This window comes from Pectinophora gossypiella, chromosome 28 (genome assembly GCF_024362695.1).
Source record: "Pectinophora gossypiella chromosome 28, ilPecGoss1.1, whole genome shotgun sequence".
In the NCBI taxonomy this organism is placed as follows: domain Eukaryota; kingdom Metazoa; phylum Arthropoda; class Insecta; order Lepidoptera; family Gelechiidae; genus Pectinophora; species Pectinophora gossypiella.
In genome coordinates this window covers 2,740,307-2,764,277 of record NC_065431.1, presented here as the reverse complement: position 1 = coordinate 2,764,277, position 23,971 = coordinate 2,740,307, and the positions used below count along the sequence as shown (strand labels likewise).

Below are 23,971 nucleotides of genomic sequence, written 5' to 3'. Positions count from 1 at the left end.
CGCCTGCTTTATTAATTTTGTACCCGTATTCATTGGATATTGTACTCAAGTTCTAAGCTAGTGAGAGAAATAAACTTTTTTTTTTTTTTTTTTATTTATTTACATTTCATTTCAATATAAACAATAACATAATTAGTTTGGCCAGGCCGTAGGGTGTCTCCATGATCTGGATTTGGATCATAGACTTTTCCAAGATCTGGGGGGTTAAAATGGCCACATCGAAGCAATTCATAAAGCAAAATTGCTATTTGACATTTGTTTGCATAGCGCACTTACTTTTATATGTGCAAATGACAAATTGCAATATTGCTTTAGTTCTAAGATGAATTGCTTCGATGTGGCCATTTTAACCCCCCTGGAAGTTTTCCCATACTCATCGTGTGGTTCCGATCTACCCATACATCATTTTACATGGAACAGATTAAAGAGAAGGTGAACGTCGTGTCTTATAAGGAAGTGAAAGAATTTTCATTTTCCTGTCGGAAAATTCACTTCATATCAACTCAGAATCATGGTCTGAATCATCCCCTGTAGTCTTTGTACGCTGTCACTGACACCCATACGTACTTGTACGGGGTGTAAGTGACATCGTAACAAATAGTGAGGGGGATGATTCAGCTCATTATTCTGAGTTAATATCAGGTGGAATTTTCCATCACAAAAGTATAGAATTAAAAATAATTTAACTATTTAAAAATAATTATTAATTTAAAAATAATTATTGACTGATTGATTGATGTTCGAAGAACTACCACCTAACTCGAACGTAACTGTAACATAACTGTCGACGTGATTGTTATCGAACTGTAATTTGACTGCTAAAAATAATTGTCATCTGACTCGTCACGCAACTAACGATTTTTTAATATCGTTACCATGTAGATTGGAAAGAAAATTAAAACTACAATGAAATAAAAAGCAAGTATATTATAAAATATTATTTATTCTAGAAACTATAGAACAGTTCCGGTATAAAAGTCTCAAGTTAGAAATGCATTAGGGACGGACTAATATATACCTAATATACTACATTTAAAAAAAGTATCCTTAAAAATAATAACATACACAACACACATTTTTTATATAATATTTTTTTTAAATCGGTCATTTAAAACTGTAATTACGTAAAAGTCAACTAAGAGAAGCTATACCAATGCTAGGATTATCTGAAATAAAGTTATATAGTTTGGTGGGAAAATAAATATTAATATTAATTTTCAATAAGCTGCCTTATTTTAGTCTTACATAGGTGCTGATTGCAGTACACATCTAATTTTACTTTAACACATTCACTGGTGCTAATTCCTGTAAATACCATCTAATTTTATTTTAAGTAATATCTGTCATTTTCTTATCCGCCGAAAAGGAAAGGGACGGGTAATCGACAAGCATTAAATTTATGGAACACACGTCAATTTTAAGCACAAATCTAAAACAACCGTCTAAAAATTTTACATTGGCCAATAACCCGACACAGTTTAACTAGACAGCACGTCAAACGGATTGCATACCAGCGACATACCTTTTTGATTCGCCCGGGTTATTCATTCATTTACTCATTCTTCCTAAAATTAAGAGCTGTGAATCATCCGTTCCTTTCCTTTTCGACGGATATGAAAATGACAGATATAACTTAAAATAAAATTAGGCGGTGTCTGCAGGAATCGGGGCCATTGTGTATGAAAGTATGATCCACATATCACTACATAGTATAAAACAAAGTCGCTTTTTCTGTCCCTATATCCCTATGTACGCTTAAATCTTTAAAACTACGCAACTGATTTTGATGCGGTTTTTTTTAATAGATAGAGTGATTCAAGAGGAAGGTTTATATGTATAATAACATCCATTAAATAGTGGAAAAATACTTTTATTTTTGATGTTTTTAATGTTATATCGTAAATAATTCATTTTTTCCTCAGCATTGCACCCGAGCGCAGCCGGGGCGGGTCGCTAGTGAAGCAATAAATATGACTCTCTTGCATGTGACTCTCTTGCATATGTGGGGCACTAGGTAAAATGGGAAAATCCGACTGGAGGCTTTTCAGATTGTTTTTTTTTTCTTGCCATAGTGTGTCTATGTACATAGACTCCAATGTGTTTATAAAAAAAAATATATTGATATCTGATTTCCAGTTACTTAGTGAACGTGTTAAGTTATACCTGTCATTTTCTTATCCGCCGAAAACGAAAGGGACGGGTAATTGACAGGCTTTAAATTTATAAAACAAGTCAATTTTATGCAGAAATTTATACAAACCTCTCAAAATTTTACATTGGCCAATAATCCAATAAAATCAAGTTGACAGCACACGTCTGCCTATTTGATTTGTCCGGGTTATATACACTCATTCATTTTGAAATTAACAGCTGTCGATCACCCGTCCCTTTCCTTTTCGGCGGATAAGAAAATGACGGGTGTAACTTAAAATAAAATTAGGTGTCTGCAGGAATCGGGGCCATAAACACATTAATTTGCAAGAAACATTAACATTATCTGGGAGGGAAGTTAAAATGGCCACATCGAAGCAATTCATCTAAGAAAGCAATATTGCAATTTGACATTTGCGCATATAAAAGTAAGTGCGCAATGCAAACAAATGTCAAATAGCAATATTGCTTTCTTAGATGAATTGCTTCGATGTGGCCATTTTAACCCCCAGTACATTTTATGGTACTTACATTAAATCACATTTTGGACACACACAAAAACCTTTTGGTCATTTTAAGTATTAACTTACAACTTGATTCCATGGTTTATGAAATGATAGACTTTTCAGGTTACTTACCCCATAAACAATATTACTTTGCACAGATTTAACTTGATAATTACCTACTTTTTCATTACTCGGGTACAGACGCGTATATAAAAATAATTGTTGCTTGATATTTGGATCATATTATGTATAGAGTTATGTTCCTACCTATATGGCTTCTCTTTATTTTGATCAGAATAATAATGGGTGGAAGATGTAATTGTGCCTGGGTGTAATAAAAAGGGAGGAGCTCGGTGGCGCAGCGGTAAACGCGCTCGGTCTGCGATTGTTGAAGTTAAGCAACTTTCGCAAAGGCCGGTCATAGGATGGGTGACCACAAAAAAAAAGTTTTCATCTCGAGCTCCTCCGTGCTTCGGCACGTTAAGCCGTTGGTCCCGGCTGCATTAGCAGTCGTTAATAACCACCATTTCGCACTGGGCCCGCGTGATGGTTTAAGGCCCGATCTCCCTATCCATCCATAGGGAAGGCCCATGCCCCAGCAGTGGGGACGTTAATGGGCTGATGATGATGATAATAAAAAGGATCATTTACACCCAAAAACAAAGATAATAAACGATGCGTTTGCCTGTTATCCATGAAATTATAAGGTTAAGCAATAAGGCCGCCTATTGTACTAATTCTATTTCTCTTTTGTTTTGTTTTTTCCTGTTTGTGCAATAAAGTATTTGTTATGTTAAACGAAGGAAAATCTGTACAGCGCCATCTATATCCGTATATAATAGTAGTAGTTCTGTATTTAATAGTATTGAGTTCGAAAACGAATGTTGTAGTAAGCCAATCTTTAAAACTAAATTAAAGCTGTTTTTATTGAAGTCATTTGATGAACATATTGAATAGTTGGTAGATTTGTAGCATTTAAGAATTAAGTTTAAAACTTGCTGTAATATATATAAGTAAATAAGTAATGAGTGCATGATTTCGCCAACAAACTGTCTTTCAGTTTGGCGAATGTCTTTAAAATTGTAAATGGTCTTATACTTATTGTTATTAAATAAAAAAAAATATATATTGTTTTTGAGGAACGTAGCCTGGAAAGTCCTTCATTATTTACAATAATAAAAATAATAATATTGCGTCAAAAATAATAAGATTATCATTTCATGATTTCGATATAAAATAGATTAATTATGTAGTTTATTTCCGTCATTATATCGTCACTGGAAAGGCAAAATTACATAAGCGCCAAAATATCCTAAAATAGTAGTCCTTCTTATGATATTATTGCTAGACATAGAAATTAAAAAAACAATGTAAACTTACGTTGACGTCGTCTAAATTCGATAAATGGGCATTTTGGCGCTTACGTAATTTTGCCTTTTCAGTGACGATATTATACTCCATAATACAGTCATCATTTTTATTCTATCAACAGTGCTAATTCCTGCAGACGCCATCTAATTTTATTTCAAGTTATACCTGTCATTTTCTTATCCGTAGAAAAAGAAAGGGACGGGTAATCAACAGGCAAAAAAAATATGGAACACACGTCAATTTTAAGCAGAAATCTAAAACAACCGTCTAAAAATTTTACATCAGCCAATAACCCGACAGAGTTAAGTAGACAGCACGTCAAACGGATTACACACCAGCGAGATGCCTATTTTTTTTCGCCCGGGTTATTCATTTGTTTTAAATTAACTTGTTGACAATCAACCGTCCCTTTCCTTTTCGGCGGATAAGAAAATGACGAGTATAACTTAAAAGAAAATTAGGAGGTGTCTGCAGGAGAGATTTCTATAAGGGTTGAACTTTTGTCAACAGCTCATCACACTTTATATTCTTTTCTGTTACTCAAAATCTTAAGAAGGCTCAGAACTTTTGTACAGGAACCTTGATAGGCAAAATCTTCTATCGTGTGGATTGTGAGGTGCATTACCAACCCATCAATCCTAGTGTCAGGGTTACTATTGAGCCGCCAAAGGCCCTGACATGGCTCATTTAACGACTACTAACTTACATCAGTAAATAGTAACCGGGACCAACGGGTTAACTTGCCTTCCGCAACACGGATCATCTTACTGTCAGACAATCAGGTGATCAGCCTGTAATGTCCTAACCAAACTAGGCAAAATAAAATTAGTGGACTGTAATTTACGTCGCTGTCTATTAATTCCAGACGGAGGAGGAGTCCTAGTACGACATTGAAATAGACTACTCTGTGCGCCATTCTCCATCCTCTATAGACATAGCGATAGACAGAGCGACCGCCTCTTCGATTCTGCCGCGGGATATCGTTCTTTCTCGCTCTAGCAAATGACAGTTTTGAGCAACAGAAAAGGATAGAAGTATAGAAGATACGATGAGGAGCTGAAAAATGTGGTTTGACCTCAAAACACTCTTATGCCCAAGACAAATATATATTATTTAACACGTGCAATCGTTTCAAACTTACAATATAAGACTTAAAACTAAATGGTACAAAATCGGACGGATATATATAACAAATAAGGGCTATTTTTGCTAAGACACCTAATGGTATCAGTTCTGTCAGACGCAAACTTAAAGTTGTTGGGACCCTCGCTATAATTCTCGTCGACAATAGATGGCGTAAGTGTTGCCACAGCATTTCGTGATCGAAATATTGTTTTTTGTCATAGATAAACTAACCTAAATGAGCTCTATAACTTTATGCCACTACTTGAAAGTCTATAGAGAACCTACAAACAATAAAAAATATTATAAACCCTTCGTATTTTCTTCATTGGCTTGATTGGCCACCTGATACGACACGATTCATTTATAACAAACATTATAGAAGGAAAAATTTAAGGGAAGAGAGGAAGGGATAGACCTAGGATAACATTTATGAGTCAAATAAAAGAGAAGGTGCAGGTCGTGTCGTATCGGGAGGTGAAGGTTTTGGCGGGAAGAAGAGAGGAATGGCGATTACTCCACCGACAAGAGTGCAGCTCTTAAATAGAGAGAGAGAGAGAGAGAGAGAGAGAGAGAGAGAGAGAGAGAGAGTATTTTCTTCAGGTTTACTCAGGGTCTCAACTTCCTATTTAAATGTTCTTTTTATGACTTATTATTGGAAACTACGTATAAAAAAAGTTTTGTAAAGGATTATTTGCGTTTATTTCTAACATAAATTACAGAAACTTAGTAAATACTTTTGTATTGGAATGTATATTTAAATCTTTAATTTAAAGAAAATACATTATTATTTTAGCTCTTGTGGGACAAATAAAATGAAGCCTCAGAAAAATAATAAATGCAAAGTACTCCTTCCTAGTAGTTATTTTATCTATCTATCTATCTATCCTTGCTACATTTTTGTTCCATTTGCGGTGGAGACGTGTTGCTTGGGGGAGGAGGCGAAGCGATTCGTTAAGGACGTGGGCCGTCGCCTTAGAGAGCAGGGCTTTGACCCGCTCCGGGTCTTACTTGGCTCAGAGGTTGTCCGTGGCAATCCAGCGCGGTAACGCTGCTAGTGTCATGGGCACTTTTGGGCCAAGTTTGACACGGAGCGGGTTCTAGGTTAAGTAATTTTAAGTTAGCTTATTTGCAGACTTTTTTGTAATACTTGTGAAATTAAGTCATAAATGAGATTTTTTTTAACGCTTTATACTGAATGGGCTTCACGTACGCCATCTAGGTAACGGATAAGAATTAGACTAAGGTCCTTACACCCTTAATTTTACTTTAGTTTTATATCTCTACAAGTATTTTTTTTTATAGCACTATTTGCTCATACTTGTATGGCGCGCGTTTCGAGCGCGCACTTGGCCCTTCCAACCTCTTCCTTCCATCCGTGGTGTAGGTGATCTAGGGGGGTTAAAATGGCCACATCGAAGCAATTCATCTAAGAAAGCAAGGTGTTTTTTACGGCTACTAGCCGGTACGCCAGTTTGTACTGTATCTTTCGTCCATTTGGATACTTCAATACCTCTGAGGGTAACCCCAGGGGTAACCCTGAGGCTAATCTCCAAGGTTGTACATTATCATCATCATCATTGGCCTTATACGTCTGTTTCAGACGGTTGTATATACGCTGTTTATATCTGTGTATTAGTGTGTACAGTGGCTTCACATCTAATATTGCTATTTGACATTTGCGCAGATGATTGGACACCTAATAAGACACGACGAATTCATTAAAAACATCACAGAAGGAAAGCTAGAAGGAAAGAGAGAAAGGGGAAGACCAAGAAGAGCTTACATGGAACAGATTAAAGAAAAGTTTAACGTCGTGTCTTATAGGGAAGTCAAGGAATTGGCCTTTGATAGACTGGAATGGAAAATGCTACACCGACAAGAGCGTGGCTCTTAAATTGATGATGATGATGACATTTGCGCATATAAGTGCGCAATGCACACAAATGTCAAATAGCAGTATTGCTTTCTTAGATGAATTGCTTCGATGTGGCCTTTTTCACCCCCCTGTTCATATCCCATATAAACGGTCTACTAACGCACACAATCTTAATGGCTTGTCGACTAATATCGACTATTTCCTCGTCTATTTTTCGTTATTTAAATTGTCTTAATTTCAAAAGTACGAAATAGGTAGCCCTATTAAAAAGTCGTTCATTCCTTTATATTTAATACATTAATAATATAAGGCAGTTTAAAATTACTAAGGCTAAGACGTATAGACTTGCGGACAGACTGACATAAAAAGTACATTTTCTTATTTATTAATTTTGTTGAAAAAACTGATACTTTTAATAAAAGAGATTCTTGTTCTTGTCATATTTTACCCATAAAAGCCTACGGCGTATTAAACCTGGGATAATGAAAAGTTGGATACTTCAAGAAAACCCCTGAGGGTAACCCTGAGGGTAACCCCAGGGGTAACCCTGAGGCTATCCCCAGGGGTAACCCTGAGGCTAATCTCCAAGGTTATACGCTGTTTATATCTGTGTACTAGTGATTCACACAGGGGTTTCCAGGCTGTTCTCAGGGTTAACCTCGGGGATGGTGTCGGGGACACCCTCAGGGCTAGTCTCCAAGGTTTGCAGGGGGGTGGTCTCGTCCGCAGTGGCCTCACATCAGATTTGAGAGGCTGGCATGGTGGATACAGTGCTGTGCGGCGTCGTCGGCCTAGATCCGGCCAAAGACGCGTTCAGGGATGCCATCGTACCCATCTGTGGGGAAAGACCACAGGTAAATTTTTGGTTAAACATAACATAAACAGCCTATATACGTCCCACTGCTGGGCGCAGGCCTCCCCTCATTCAATCGGTGGGGGTATGGAGCATACTCCACCACGCTGCCCCACTGAGGGTTAGTTGAGGTGTTTTTTTACGGGTAACAGTCGGTACCAACGGCTTAACGTGCCCTCCTAATCATCTTACTTTTTTGGACAATCAGGTGATTCAAGCCTGCAATGTAAAATGAAAGGAAATGCGGAATGGAATGAGAATTTCGTAATTTAAAATGATCGACGGTCAGAAAGAAAGGCCAGTATGTGCAGAGTTTGTACTCTGCTACACTACTTACCCGTAAATGGGCCAAATCCTCCAGCTTGGTCAGATCAGCCAGCTCGAGATACAGACTGTAGACAAGCACCCATCCATATGCGCCTGCGACGCAGAACACGATCCAACACAGGCACATGAGGACATTATATGCAAATATCATGTCGTTCACTATAGCCGCGAAGATGAACGCAACGAAGCGGAACAGAATGAATACCCCGAAACTGTACAGCCAGGGGAGGATTTTCTTCTCATATTCCTGAAAAAAAAAAACAACATAACACCTCATACATTTCATACAAAACACGTCGTTTAACACAGACACCACACATTAACGTCATCGTGCACGTGCATCTGTGTGTGTGACCTCTGACGCCATACGATTGAAGACTAAAGTAAGACCGAGGGGGTGAGGTAAACCTAGCTCAGCCGCTGGTGGGGGGCGGAGAGTTGCCGTTTTATACGTATATTATTCCTTATGATGATGATGTTACGGTGTGCAGAAAAACCTGTCGATAGGTTTATGAGAATTGTTATATTGTTACTTCCATCATCATCTCCCTAGCGTTATCCCGTTTTTCGCAGGGTCCGTTTACCTAACCTGAAGATTTGACAGGTCCGGTTTTTTACAGAAGCAACTGCCTGTCTGAGCTTCCAACCCGCGAAGGAAAACCAGCTCAATACAGGTTAGATGACATACCTCCGAAAATGCATTTCTCGGGAATGTGGGTTTCCTCACGACGTTTCCCTTCACCGATGAGCACGTGATAATCAGTTAATTAAATAAAAAAAATGAAATGATGATGAAAGTTAAATATATAGACCATTATTCACAGACGGTCATAGGATATCTGTCCAGGGACGGACTAAGTGCTATAGCATAAGTCCATACGGACGGATTCATGGGCTGATAGTTTGTAAATAATAACAAATTACTTACGTATGTCAAAGAAGGAATGTTAACAAAAGTAGACTTATCTCCAAAAGAAACCTCTTCGGTCTTCTAAAATATTTGTAGTAAACTTATGAAATTAACGTAACTACCAAACGATATTAAAAACTTCGCCAACAAAGCAGAAAAAAAAGAAACAGCTTGAAATAAAAAGTTTTACGAAACAAGGGGATACTTTATGTATGGCTTGTACTACTGTGTGTAGTTTCATTGATGAAACATCTAAGCCTACTAATATTTCATTCTTTAACTCAGATGTATCATTATTCGGCTCAGATGTATCATTATCATACTCATATGTATCATAACTAGACTCAGATGTATCTTTATTATGGTTAGATGTATTATTACAAATTTCATATATGTAAATGGTGAATTTATAATAAAAAATAATTTTAATTGACGAATAATAATTATTAATCCGCCGTTACCCATTTCTTATACCACTTGTTCCGTAAAACACAGATACAAAAACATACACTTAATCATGGGTGACAAAAGCATATATGGATGAATTATACCTTGTTTTTATTCTGCATCACTAGCTGTATGTGGCGGCGTGAATAAATGATGAAAAGTGATGAATTGTGATGAAAATTAATTATACTAACATAAATAACAGATAGTTAACTACATTAATGTTTAGACAAATATTAGCGTCAGTTACGGTTAGGGTATCATTTCCTTTACACAGTTTAGTCGAATAATGAAACAATTTTAGTCGAATTCATTATTGAACTAAAATTGTTAAAAAACACTTATATATTTATGAGTTTTAGACGGAAAATTCAATTTGATATTAACTCAGAATCATGAGCTTAATCTTCCCCTCAGTATTCAGTACGGTGTCACTGACGTCCTGTATAGACCATTATTCACAGACAGACATACGATACCTGTCCGGAGACGGACTCAGTGCTATAGCAAAAGTCTATACGGACGGATTCACAGGCTGATAGCTTGTAAATAACAATAAATTACTTACGTATGTCAAAGAAGTAATGTTAACAAAAAGTGGACTTATCTCCAAAGGAAATCTCTTTTACAGTGTCACTACCATTCTATTATACTGACCTTTCTAAGTGCCACGATGAGTATGATGCTGGTAATCAGCACAGCTACGGAGCCGATCCAGGAGAACAGAGAGAACACTATCAGGACGTTGCGCACTGAAAATTATACAACATCAACTACAATGAACCAATGCCTATTGTACTAATTCTATTTCTCTTTTGTTTTGTATTTTGTTTTTTCCTGTTTGTGCAATAAAGTATTTGTTATGTTATGTTAATGAAGTCCTTATGAAGCTGGTACACACATACATAAGATCACGCCTATTACCAGGCAGAGATCACGGAAAAAGCGCGGAAATCTGGTCACTAAATATTCATTAGTTTACGACCTCTAGAGGGCGCCATATTGAATTTAGTGTGACGTCACATATCCTAAAATCTGGGGACAATTCACGACACTTCTAATGACAGTTCATTTGTTACATTACTCTGTTAAGTTATTTGGAAGTTACGCGGGAACAGACGTGCATTCATACATAGCGATAAAACATATAACCCTGTTTTTTCCACCACCGGATCCTCATTCTCATATCGTCTTTATCCTGACGCCTCTTTCTTTCCCCTTCTCTTTGTGAGTTTCCCTAAGCACGTGCGAGTGTGATAAAACCAAAACTACTTCAGTTTGTACCTGGAGCACTGCCCACGTAGACAAACTGGAAACTGATGACGTAATACCCGTAGTGGACCGCGCCAGGCGCCGCCATGCCCAGACAGTACAAGTCAAAGATGCTCTGCGCGAATGTGAACAGCGCTATGAACTGCAAGAGAAAAAATACCTGAGATTCATGATCTCAATAACAAAAAATTATGAAGGACTATTCTTAATAAGGAACTAACATTACATTACATAACATTAGAGGGCTTTAACCAATATCATAGCCGTACGCCGTCTATCCACGTAGATATTAGTAGTAGTAGCATTCGGTGCGTCTATTAAAACACATAATAACGGGTTCTTACCGCATTTAAATGGGGATACGAGACTCCCGATATTTCGACACTGTTGCAAGTGCCATGATCACGGGATGACTGATGAGATTGGAGTGGAGTAGGTAGATCCATAATTTTCTACGGGCAGACATATCTGTCTACTCTCTTTGCCGCTTGTTTATGTTTTTGATATGGGAATGTTCGGAACCATCTGAACTCGCACCAAACTCACTACGACAAACCGCACTCAGTGTGTCCTCACGTTTTTTCACCACATTAGGTAGTTTCAAGCTTTTTACAACACCTACTACTGGATTCGACATGGTCGATAATTTGAACCCGTCTTCCCTGTTGAATTTTTTATGTTTTCTGATTTCAATAGCCTCTTTTACGAGTCTGGGGATGTAATGACGTTCTGTCGATAATATTTGCGGTAAGAACCCGTTATTATGTGTTTTAATTATGATAATAACCGCGTAAACTTAAAACGGTGCGTCTATTAATTGAAACCCTCGATATAATTCGCGTAGGTTTAGATATTTCATTACTACGCACATCTGTGCGTAGTAATCATCTAAAGAAGAGTATTGTTGCGTTGCGTATGGCAGACAAATATCCTGCTTGGATCAAATATCCAGTATAATAATGAGACATCTGTCTCACATATATCATTATTAGGTTTAAATGTTTAATTACTACGCTCAGATGTATCATTGTTAAACTCAGTTGTTTATTTTATTTGTTTGGGGAGCATCATTATTATACTCAGATCTATCATTATTAGGTTTAAATGTTTCATTACTACGATCATATGTCTCATTGTTAAACTCAGATGTATCATTACTACGCTCAGATGTCTCATTATTATACTCAGATGTATCATTATTAGGCTCAGATGTTTCATTATCATACTCATATGTATCATTACTACACTCAGATGTTTTTAGTTTATACTCAAATGTATCTTTATTATGCTTAGTTGTTCAGATACTGAGCAAAAAAATATGAAGGGAATAAGAAAAAATATTCAGTTGCATTGTATTGTATGAATATCAGCAATAACTGCAGAGAAATTAATTTTAAAACCTCTTACAAGAGAAATGAACCCGGTGAGCAGCGATGCCCTTTGCAGGTCCAGGACGACAGCATCATGGAGGATCGGTTTCTGGTACCATGGCACTCGCAAGGACCTCACTGACTTCGTTGACCGGAGGTTTGTTGATGACCTGACAATAAAATTACATAAGCTCACAACTTGGACTGGATTCCACTTCTGCTATAGGTGTTCCTTTCAACTTATAAATTGAGTTTCTTTAAGGCAAGACTGAGTAGGCACCATCTGAGGAAGCTTGTTTGTTTTTAACCTCTTTAAGAAGCAGAATAGTGTCAAGCGCAAACCAATTTGATTTAAAGAATAAACTCGTAAGTTCATAATGAACATTTTCCCAATTGCATTTTTAATTTTAATTCTTTTGTTTCCAAAAATACTTATTCTTGTTCTATATGTATATGTTATATTTTTAACTCTTAATCTTATGTTTGTTAAGAAGATTTATGGCTGTTTTCATTTAGAAGATAATTTCTGTTCTAAGTTTTATTTATATTTATTTATATAATTAATACCTAGATATATAATTATGTTTTGTTGTTGTTATTGTGAATGCAGTGTGTACCTACAGGTACACTGCATTGGGGCATATAACAAAAGCTAACTTAAGACTTGAATTTTTTAACTTTACAATATGTGTACTGTTGGTATCACTACATAGTATAAAACAAAGTCACTTTTTCTGTCCCTATATCCCTATGTACGCTTAAATCTTTAAAACTACGCAACTAATTTTGATGCGTTTTTTTTTTAATAGATATAGTGATTCAAGAGGAAGGTTTAGTTAAGAGAGTTTTTGTAATTATTTCTTTTTATTTTGGTGCAATAAAGTGTATTTGTACTGTATTGTTTATATGTATAATAACATCTATTAAATAGTGGAGAAATACTGTTATTTTTGAAGTTTTTAATGTGATGTCGTAAATAATTTCATGAAGCCGGGGTGGGTAAGTACAATCTGGGCCTCTTCCAGGCAAGTGTGAATGCACATTCTAGCTAAGTACATCCCAACCTCGACCACATCGTTACTTCACATCAGGGGAGATTGGGATCAAATTCTTGCAATATTCTATCATGGAAAAAAATCAACTGTGTTCAGTCATGCATGAGCAATATAATGTACCCACTTTAGGACTCTGTCGCACTAACATATTTGACATGTAGTGAGACTTACAGTTCAATTTGTCAAAAAAGTTAATGTGACATGGTTACAAAGTGTATACATATTGATGCTTGTGACCGTTCCTGATTCGTCTAGTCACAGTTACATAAATTGCAAGATGAATCCAATCCTTTGCCTAAGGGATAGGTACACGGAAGCACTTATGAGGCTGGCATGATAACTCAGGCTATTTAAAGACTCGTTAAAAATTAGAAAAAAAGATGAATCAAGTTTCTATAGACCACCCTGATAGGTGGAGAGCTGTATTGCTGTCTATAATGGCGGAGCCAATGAAGGAGTTTTAAGGCAACATTGCCTAAAAAAAGAAATCAATGACACTGTATAGATTTAACATGATAATTACCTATTTCTTCATGACGAACCTGTATTTTTATTATTATCTAATTTTTATCGAGGCCTGAGTGTTTATTGATAATCCAATCACTTTACATAACACAAGATCAATACATTATTCCTAAGACACAGTACAGTTTTTATATACATGTTTTGCCTTCCCTATATGTACAGTACATTGTGTTGGGGACACAGTCATCAAAAAAGTAATTAACGTCAAAATACTGTTCTTATAGCCCTCATTCATAATCCTACCATATTTTATGCGCGTGTCTGAAGTCAATGATAACACAAATTCTGAGAACTGCAGTTAACCTCTGACATATAACTATGTTTGTTTGTTTCTATGTTTTGTTTGTTTATATTAAGAGACTTTTTGTAATTATTTATTTTTAGTTTGGTGCAATAAAGTGTATTTGTATTGTATTTTATTGTATTGTTTGTCATGAATGCTGCTTAACACTAAACTTATTAGATTAATACATGCAAGATTTTATTTGTTAAATAGTTGAATGACCTGAGAATACAATAGAAATGTAATTGTTTAGTAAAAATAGTATAATAAGGACTTAAATGACTAATACAGTAGGACAAAGTAATAGGATTCTTATTCGAAATTGGGCCATTTTATAAGTGAAAATGTGAATATACTTACTTGCCCGTGTAATGGGAATACACGGAAGGTGTAGAACGATATGTAGAAGGCGTCTTTCTACCGTACATTGTCGGTTTTCGTTAATTTTTCGGTGCTCAAATGAGCGTTGGTTCAAAGTTGTTTCACACTTTTTGGGTGTGTCACTGTTACTTTATTTCACAACACTGCCGCGTCAATATACTTAAACTACATTCGTACTGCTTATTTGAATAAGAATTATATATTTTTTGTCTTAATATATCGATTAAAAGGTAGTTTTTTAAAAAGAAAATAAAGGCCACACCTACGAACGAAAGCCGTCGTTTCGTTTTGCTGTCAAACTTTAACTTTTTTTTTAATGTAAACATGTATTGCGTTAGCAAAGGCTATAAAGCGTACAGCCTAGTCTATCGTTCATAGATTTTGCATTGCATCTTTTCGTAACTGTTTAAGCTATGGTCCCATGGCAATGAAGTAAAATAATTTTGATTGTCAAAATTTACGTTGTATTGTAATTTGTTTTATGTATATTTTTTTATAAAAAATAATTAAATAAAAAATAAGATGGCCGATAAGATAAAGGAGCAACGGAGTCGGCATACTACTGGATTCGTTTGCAGTGCGTAAGAAATAATTATCTTCATCATCATCTTTCACCCGACCGTTACTAGTCATCTTCCTTTATACCATTTTACATAACGTTACGTAACGTAGCCTGGAAAGTTCTTCATTGCTTACCCACTGTTAGGGAGTTTGCACACTATCCGATCCGAATCCGAGAATAATCCATCCGAAGTGATCGGTAGAATTGTGTATGATCAGCTTAAGCACTACATCCGATATCTCTTATGTGATTTTCTACTATCCGTCATGTTATATTAGTCCACTGATTGGCACTTAGTTTACGACCTGGGGCCTGTTTAATAAAACTTACAATTGTAAATTACAATGACAATTTGATGTACATTGTGGAGTGTGTGATCACGAATATTTTGCAGTTTCATATTAGCTACGTAATGAATACCAAATTGTCGTTGTAATTTACAATTGTATGTTTTATTAAACAGGCCCCTTATCCCACAGGCATTTGTCACAAGAAGCCAGTATGCGCAAGGACATACTACCGACAAGTATTCTGTACTCCGTGCTTTCACAAGTACATCTGGAGTCCGCCGTGTCAAACTAAAGTCAACTGCTCGGGGGATATCTTCCGCAATTTCCCTCCTTCCGAAGCCTCCGACATTGACCATGAGGAGTCTACGACTGCGAAGTCATAGAGATCGGTTGAAAGACGCTGTTCTATCTAATAGGTAGCTTTTTTTGAAGTGGATGTCTTGATTTAAGATTTGCGTCCATCTGAATAGATTATGTTTGTAGATTAACCTTTATTTTCTGTTCTGAGAGGTTAACCTACTTATTACTAGAATGTCTCCATACTTGTCCACACAAGTACCTAAAGCCAAGCGATTTCGGCTATATACAGTCATGAGCAATATCATGTACCCACTTAAGAACCCTGTCGCACTACCATATTTGACATTTAATGAGACTTACGGTTTAATTTGTCAAAAAAGTTAATGTGACACGGTTTCAAAGTGTATACATATTAGTACTCGTGACCGTATCACCCTGGGGTAGTTCTTCGAACACCTGAAGTCAGTGTCAGTACCGTGATCGCAAAAATATCCAAGAATCTTTTGCCTTTTAACAAATATCCAGTTAGAACTTATGTGCGTCGCCCACTTAAGTAAATCCTAACTGGATATTTGCAAAAATAAAAATGATTCTTGGATATTTTTGCGTTAATGCTAATGAGACTGATCACTGGTGTTCAAAGATCTACCCTCTGGCCTCTGATAGAAGAATAAACAGCTCATATTAATGAATTATATTTATTTGAACCTACAAAAAAATCGTTAAGTCTATATTTGTCTTATTGTAATTATTGAAACGAGAAACTTGTCTAAGTAAAGGTTTGTCAAATAAAAAAAAAGAGTAATAAATTTAAATTTACGCCATTTTCTTGTTTTAATATAATAAATTAGTTGGTTGGAGTGGAAAACGGGAAAATGGGGTAGTTGCGTAGCATGGTGTTAATTGAGTGATAGAGTGAGAAACAGTGTGATAAGAGAGAGATGTGGTGTAAAAGACTACAATATAGTGACTAAGATTGAGAATGAAATGATAAGTTGGTTTGGACACGTAGATAGATATAATTACGAAAGCGGTATATAAGGCGAAGGTTGGCGGTAGGGTTGGCAGAGGAAGACCTAGGAGGACGTAAATTGACCATATTGGAGATGTCCTTAGAAAAGGTTTAATACAATCTACTCTGAACCGGTGTGCGTGTATAAAACGATTGATGAATGTGGAGGAAGCAAGAGAAATGTGCCAGGATCGAAGCAAATGATATACCTTAGTCTCTGCTTACCCCGGTGGGAAACAGGCGTGGGTTTATGTTTGTATGTTAATATAATTTCGGACGCCACCACAGTCATTTAATGCTTTTAGACAATTCCGTAGGTATGTTAAGTCTGCTCCTCTTACAGTATTAAATATCTGTGGTGCCACAGATGTGTACATTACACAGTGATTACACAACACAGGATAAAAAGAACACATATGCACAGACACAGAAAAACGATTAGATGTGTTTCTTAGAACACTGGTGTCTTTTAGCAGATATCCAGTTAGGACTTACGTAAGTTGTCGACATGCATAAGTTCTAACTGAATATTTGCAAAAATATAAAATATTGTAGGATTATATTTGTGTTTACGGTAATGATAATGACTTCCGGTGTTCGAAGAACTAGCCACCCACCTACAGACAGATTACGTAGAGGTACGGTCACGAGCATTAATATGTATACACTTTGGTACCATGTCACATTAACTTTTTTGACAAATTGAACTGTAAGTCTCACTAAATGTCAAATATGTTAGTGCGACAGAGTCCTAAAGTGGGTACATTATATTGCTCATGACTGTATTACTTCATCTGTATGGATGAGTCACTGTTACATAAGTCAACATGCAGTGCCTTCCACGGATGTCCGAGTGCTCTATCTACTAGTGCATTATTTGTCTACCTTCAAACTACTTCAGATTATTTGTCTACGCCGAGACGGTTAATGTGAGAAAAAAAAACAATCTTAGTAAAATTTTGAACTTTTTAATCTTAAATAATTAAACTTAGGTACTTATTTCGTTTTGTGATTTAATAACGACTTAATCTAAAATATAGTATTGCTCTCTTGTAAAGCTATAAAATATATCATTCATTATAATATAATTTAAAACATTTGAACCTAACAACCCGATACAATAACTTATTTTTAGTTTAAGCTGCGTGTTTTGGAACGTTTTACGTGCTTGCGTTGCGTACTGTAGTGCATTATAATAAATATAAATTTATATCGTCACTGGAAAGGCAAAATTACGTAAGCGCCAAAAGGCCATTTCGAGAAAAAGCCGTTTAAAGTTTCATTTTTTCGTTTTTTTATCATAACTTTTTACCCAATTATCCAATTTAGATGATGTCAAAGAAAGGTTACATTGTTTTTTAATTTTCTATGTCCAGCAATACATATTATAACTGTTGGATTGCTATTTTAGGATATAGTGGCGCTTACGTAAAAATGACTTCAGTTTACAGTAAAGCAAATTTACTTAACCGCCATCTGGTTAAAATATTATTTGGAAGCAAAATTACTTACAGCTCTTACGACAATGCATACGAGAACGACAATATTTCTTTAAATATAATAATACTGTAATGTTAGCGGAGTAAAAGTTACTGTAACGACTTTTACACATCTGCTCTCATTATGTAAAAATTGCCTACAAAGTGATCGATTGATTATGTCAGTTCACCAAAAATTCTTTAAAGTAAGTTTTTGTAATATCTTACATGGGTAAAAAGACGTAAGAGACAAATAATTATTCTTAATACCTCTTTAAACTACTTATTACTTCAATTGATTTATAAAAATGGCTATTAAAATACTGAAGTGCCAGAAATAAAGTTTCATAAAATATAAATAATAGCGTACAAACCGTTATCTGTTTGTAAAAGTTTCTTTTTAACACTTTCAAAGACAGAACGTATACGGACGTTCCGATTCCAAGGTGCCATACTACCTATTATGAACCACCAATGACCCATGGTCTCTGTCCGTGAAAGGGTTAAACGGTTTTATTTAGCTAAACCCGTACGGTATATTTGTATCAAAATTAGATATTGCAATTTAAGTACCTTCCTGTTGTCAGATTGATCTGAAATTTGGTACGCACCTTTAATTCCGATGTCAATACAATATAATAAAATCAATAACATTATAAATCTAAGATGGCAGCCGGTACATAATGGGGGATTACATATTTTTCCACAACCCCCTCAATATGTGTATCAAAGATAGGACTACACTAGTAGAATACTGTCATTATGTCAAAATTTCAAATCCAAGATGGACGATATTACAAAATGACTGAAAGAAGGATGTTGCCCTTAATTTTGTCATTGTCATCCACCGTCCATAATATGCAGGGCAGCACAGTGGATCGCTGGGTGGGGTCGCTCCGCGAAGCCTGTGAAATCCCCAGGAGGCTTCTGAGCTTCTGGAAGGAGATAGGTTGGCTTACGTAGTCAACAATTACACGCATAATGGGCCACCTTAGAGTCTAAATGCGGAAAACAGAGCCCACTAACATAACATAACATATGCAGGGCAGCACAGTCGACCATGCAGTAGTATATTTGGGCTCAAAATTGTTTGAATTAGGACAAGCATACGTGGCTCTAAGTCGAGTCAAGTCTCTGGAAGGGTCAAGTCTTTTTAATTCCTCAATAATTCCCCTTATTGTTTTTAAGAGTATTTACCACGAAGTTTAATACACTTTTCCATTCGCTCGAACCAGGTATTATTTAACATTTATTCCACTCCAAAGTAGAAGTGTTCAAAATGGCTGACTTGAAAGCGTTGGCCGCTTCTTCACCGCACTGGAACCTTTGACCGCGAAGAGTTTCTTTTTTAATTTTAGGAAATGTAAAGAAATCATTGGAGCTTAGGTCAGGACTGTATGGAGGATGGTCAAGAATTTCTACGTTTTCCTGCTTCAAATAATCGTTTGACGAGCGGTGTGTGAGCTTGCGTTGTCATGGTGCAGCATCCTGCACTCCTGCGCATCATCATGCGTCGCTTTGGGTTAGATTTTCGAAGTTCGGCGATGACTTGTGGTAAACAAATTGTGGTATACTAATCTGCATTAACCGTCCTACGATCTTCAAGTGCAATTGTCGCAACATGACCGATTTTCTCCACGAAGGTAGCCACCATCTTCTTTGAAGTGCTTCGAGAGCGAACAACTTTAGTCGGCTTTGACTCGTTTTGGAAGACCCAAACTGTGGATTGTTGTTTGGAATCAGGATAATAGCATAAATCCAAGATTCGTCACCACTGATGATGTCGTACACGTGATTTGACTCTCCTCGCTTAAACCTCTGAAGAGTTTTCTTACACCATCTGACGCGGGCTACCTTATGATCGTCAGAAAATGCGGGATGCAACGGCAAACTAGTTTTCTCACACCAAGTGCCTCATTCAATATCGTTTAAATGGTTGTCCCTGAAATGCCTAATAACGCCTCTATTCTCGGTATGTCACATGACGATTTTTGAGGATTAGTTGTCTCACATCAACGATATTATCTTCAGTGAAGGCGGATATCCACGCTCGAATTCTAAATACCAGCGTTAGATGGCTCGCAGACATGGCACTTCATCGTGGAATAGAGATTTTAACTGTTTGAAACACTGAAGTCGCAGTAGGCCTCTTCGAAAGTTATAGAAATTTTTTCTTTGTAAGATTCATTTTCGGACATGATCTGACAGATTCAAACCAACGCTGTGACTAAACAATTGCATTAATCCTAATGCTTTCAATTGTTTTGATATTCGAAATTCCAACAAATTTGAATTTAGAGTTCTCAATTCAAAATTGGCGCTAAATATGCAAACGACAGAACTTAAAAAGTATAACAAAGTCGCTTTTTCTGTCCCTATATCCCTATGTACGCTTAAATCTTTAAAATTGCGCAACGGCTTTTGATGCAATTTTCTTTAGTAGATAGAGTGATTCAAGAGGAAAGTTTATAGGTATGTATAATAACATCCAATAAATAGTGTAGAAATACTGTTATTTTTGAGGATTTTAATGTGATGTCGTAAATAATTTCATTTTTCCTCAGCATTGCATCCGAGCGAAGCCGGGTCGCTAATAAATTATAAAATCAATTCTAAAATAGTTTTACTTTTAGATCTATTGTTAAAAAATAACTTCCTGGGAAACTTACTGCTAGCCCACAAACTTGCTTAATAACAGCATAAAAATGCGAAGGCAAATTTACGTACACGCCTTACTTATTCTAAATACTGTAAGTCAAAATTACTTATTCGCCATTCACTGCATAAACATGCTAAGACATTTTTTTCTTATACGCCTTACTTATTTTAAAAGCTGTAAATAAAAATGACTTATACATAGTCTATTTTTAATTTTCAGTAGTCCAAAATTACTAATAAAATGATACTTTAAAACTATAGAATGCCAAATTTACTTAAAGTTAATATGTAGTTATTATATAGGACCACAATATTACTTATACACCAGTCACGAAAAAAACACCAAAATCTTGTCGTTTAAGAAACTGGAATTGAAAAAAGTCAACTATTTTCAAATTTACGTAAGCGCCAAAAAAGTGCTCGTATCGCAATGCTACCCAGACAGATCGACGCAGAATGAAACGCTGATTCCGAATATATAAAAAACCCAAAATACCTATTTTGGCGCTTACGTAATTTTGCCTTTCCAGTGACGATATATATCACAGAGGTATATACCTATTTTTTTCCTAAAAGTTAAAAGAAGTATTTTTTACGCTTCCATTTTGCACAAAACGCAGTTTAAGCGGTGGGCGTAATACCTAATGTCGAAAACTAAAATAAAAAATGTCCAACAATATTGACAAAAACTATGAGCCATTAGAACGCTATAGGGTTTTGAATGAAAAAAGAAAATAGCGCCTAGCACTGGAGCGTACGCAAAGTACGTTCCGTTTTACAAATTAGAATTACAAAAACATTTTTCGCTCACGAAATAATTAATATTTTGTTCTCATTTGAAAATAGCTTCATATACATACATGCATTCGATTAATTAAAATGATATTTAAGAAATACAACAATAAAAACATCACACTTTTTAAGTACATAATGGAAAACTATCACAGGCGAATGAAATATAGAAAAAAAACTTATCTAAAACCTCTTTTGTTTTAAAGTTGGTTTTTTATATAGATGTTAATATTGCCTTGGCGGCAATCATACTCGTGGTGAATATCAAGGACTGTCTATACCAAAGTCGCCGTAAGGAAGTCTGGGTAGCACTTAAAATATTTTGAAAAGGCGTTGACTTTAAATGTTGATTATAGGTAATCATAATTATTAATTTGTCTTTTTCCTTGCTGTTTATGTAAAATTTACTGGACGGATTTCGATTATTTTTCCATAACATATAGAATATATTTTTATTAAGACATTTTAAGACAAATTTTCTGGATTTTAGGTAACTTAAGCGGCTTAGCACCGTAAGCGCGCGACTCTCGCCTCGACATACGTCACCCGTCACTCTCTCACAGTACTGCACAGAAAGAGACAGATGATCTCTGTCGCGGCGAGAAAGAGTCGCGTGCTAACGGTGCTAAGCCCGCAGGTAAATAAATTTTTCGAATAGAATTTAATTTTAGTTCATTCCTAATGCTAAAGTTTAAAAATTGTCCAGATTTTAAGTTTTAAAATCCAGGATTAGCGTCTCTTTGTGTTTGACCTGTTTTCCCTTATCTTGTGTCCTCCTTATAGTTCAGCGCAGACCAAGAGTAGCGGCAAGGCGAATAGCTAGACTTGTCTGCGCACAAAACACATTGACGTCCAGAAAGTGTTCACTTGGCACTGGTACCTAGTGCCAAGTGAACACACAATGACACAACAGGAGGTACCCCGTGGCCACTATAAGATGACCTATCATAACCGGGAAACCGATCTTAAAGAACTGTACGAAGCTAAACTTGTAGCCGTGTTGCTCAGCCACTCCTGCGCAGACTACGTTTGCGCTGGCGCCGATTAGGGTTCCGTTACCTGGGGAGAATAATAATAATAATAAAATGTTTTTATCGCGTAAAAAAGTACATAATTTAATATATTTAGCATTAGAATTAGCTCATAACTATCCCAATGAGGTAGTCAGAGGTTGATGAGGGGTTGATGAGGTTGGTAGTCTACCTCACAACCCACACGAGAGAAGAAGAAGAACAAGGGAGTCAGAACATTTTGTATGGGGAGTGTCAACGTGTTAAAGAGAAGGTGAACGTCGTGTCTTATAAGGAAGTGAAAGAATTGGCCTTTGATAGAAAAGAATGGTGAATGCTATCGACAAGAGCGTGGCTCTTGGATTAGGCTCTAGACAGACGGACCGCATTTCAACTGCAATCCGACTGCCAAATTGCAGTTCCGATGCAGTTTGGATGCAATTGACACGACTGCAATAGAACTGCAAACCAAACGGGCAGTCCGATTGCAGTTCAATTGCAGTCGGCGTGCAGTCGTGTTGCACAGTTGGTTTGCAGTTCTATTGCAATTTTGCCTTAGCGATGTGAGAATGCGGGTGGTGGAGTGCCCACCTCCAAGGCAAGCCCCGAAGGAGAGCGCCCAGATGAGCGGCGGCATGGGCAGCCCGAGGTGCGGGTTGGAGCCCAATGACGTGACTATCCGCACCATCATGGTCGTCAGCGGGATGTTGTCCACGAACGCTGACGTCACGCCGGACACCTGGAGTATCAGAAAAAAAAGTTAATTATTTACAACATACATTTACTACTACCGTATATTGAACATCAGCGCTCAAAAAGTGGGACGCAAAGTTGCTGTTAATATAGCGACATTGACAGTACTTTACCTCAGTGCGCGGTTAGGCGCCGAACTGGCAACACGCGCAAGTGCGTGGTGAAAACTTGCAAAAATAGTAGCTCAAAGCGAAATAAGAAGGATGGAACATCATATTTCTAATAAATAATGTAATTTTGCATGTTATTTTATTATAAACATTTTAATTTTTACAGAAAAACGCACCAAAATTATTATTTTAGTTCAAAATACATTAAAACAAGTATTCCTGGTCAATCCAAGTCGCAGTACAACGCGACCGCGTTACGAAGCACCACGCGCCATTTTCCCCTAAATATGTAGCATGGAGAATGCTACACCGACAAGAACGTGGGTCTTAAATTAGTGAAGGAGTAACAAATAAATAAATCCACACTCACCCAAAGCATGAGGACAATAGCGACGGCCAATCTTGCCCTCTCGTCCACCTTCATGATGAGAGCCTCCGTCAGCCCTCCGATGAACGCTATCAAACCCAACTTTGACAGTGCCTGGGGAAACAACAAACTTTAAGACTATGTCTACGTGTCTAGTCTCTGCTTACCCCGATTGGAAAAAGGCAAT

The 23,971-nt window shown here is 36.6% G+C and overlaps 3 protein-coding genes across 14 annotated transcripts in view; 1 reads left to right on the top strand and 2 right to left on the bottom strand.

Moving 5' to 3' along the window:
• Positions 1-23,971, top strand: part of LOC126379179 (putative mediator of RNA polymerase II transcription subunit 26) — a 253,823-nt gene that overhangs the window by 167,411 nt on the left and 62,441 nt on the right. The gene's annotated exons all lie outside the window — the stretch shown is intronic.
• LOC126379258 (uncharacterized) lies at positions 7,068-14,737 on the bottom strand. The gene is made up of 6 exons (XM_050027960.1): positions 14,432-14,737; positions 12,246-12,378; positions 10,851-10,980; positions 10,224-10,318; positions 8,220-8,456; positions 7,068-7,864 (listed from the first exon to the last, which is right to left on the bottom strand). The coding sequence occupies exons 1-6, from the start codon at positions 14,497-14,499 to the stop codon at positions 7,769-7,771; spliced, it is 759 nt and encodes a 252-aa protein (XP_049883917.1). The 5' UTR covers positions 14,500-14,737; the 3' UTR covers positions 7,068-7,768.
• Positions 21,771-23,971, bottom strand: part of LOC126379121 (P protein-like) — a 48,714-nt gene continuing 46,513 nt past the window's right edge. For all 12 annotated transcript variants that reach the window (XM_050027737.1, XM_050027739.1, XM_050027743.1 and 9 more), the window contains 3 exons: positions 23,788-23,898; positions 23,146-23,293; positions 21,771-22,603 (listed from right to left, as the gene is read on the bottom strand). In XM_050027737.1, coding sequence (XP_049883694.1) covers positions 22,425-22,603; positions 23,146-23,293; positions 23,788-23,898 — 438 coding nt within the window. In that variant the 3' untranslated portion in view covers positions 21,771-22,424. The remainder of the gene's footprint in view (positions 22,604-23,145; positions 23,294-23,787; positions 23,899-23,971) is intronic.

Bases quoted from the DNA above. Each gene is read 5' to 3' on its own strand.
- LOC126379258 (XM_050027960.1), bottom strand. From the start codon at position 14,499: ATGTACGGTAGAAAGACGCCTTCTACATATCGTTCTACACCTTCCGTG. The intron at 12,379-14,431 runs GTAAGTATATTC...TTTTATTGTCAG, and splicing joins TATTCCCATTACACGGGCAA to GTCATCAACAAACCTCCGGT. The intron at 8,457-10,223 runs GTCAGTATAATA...TTTTTTTTTCAG, and splicing joins TCATCGTGGCACTTAGAAAG to GAATATGAGAAGAAAATCCT.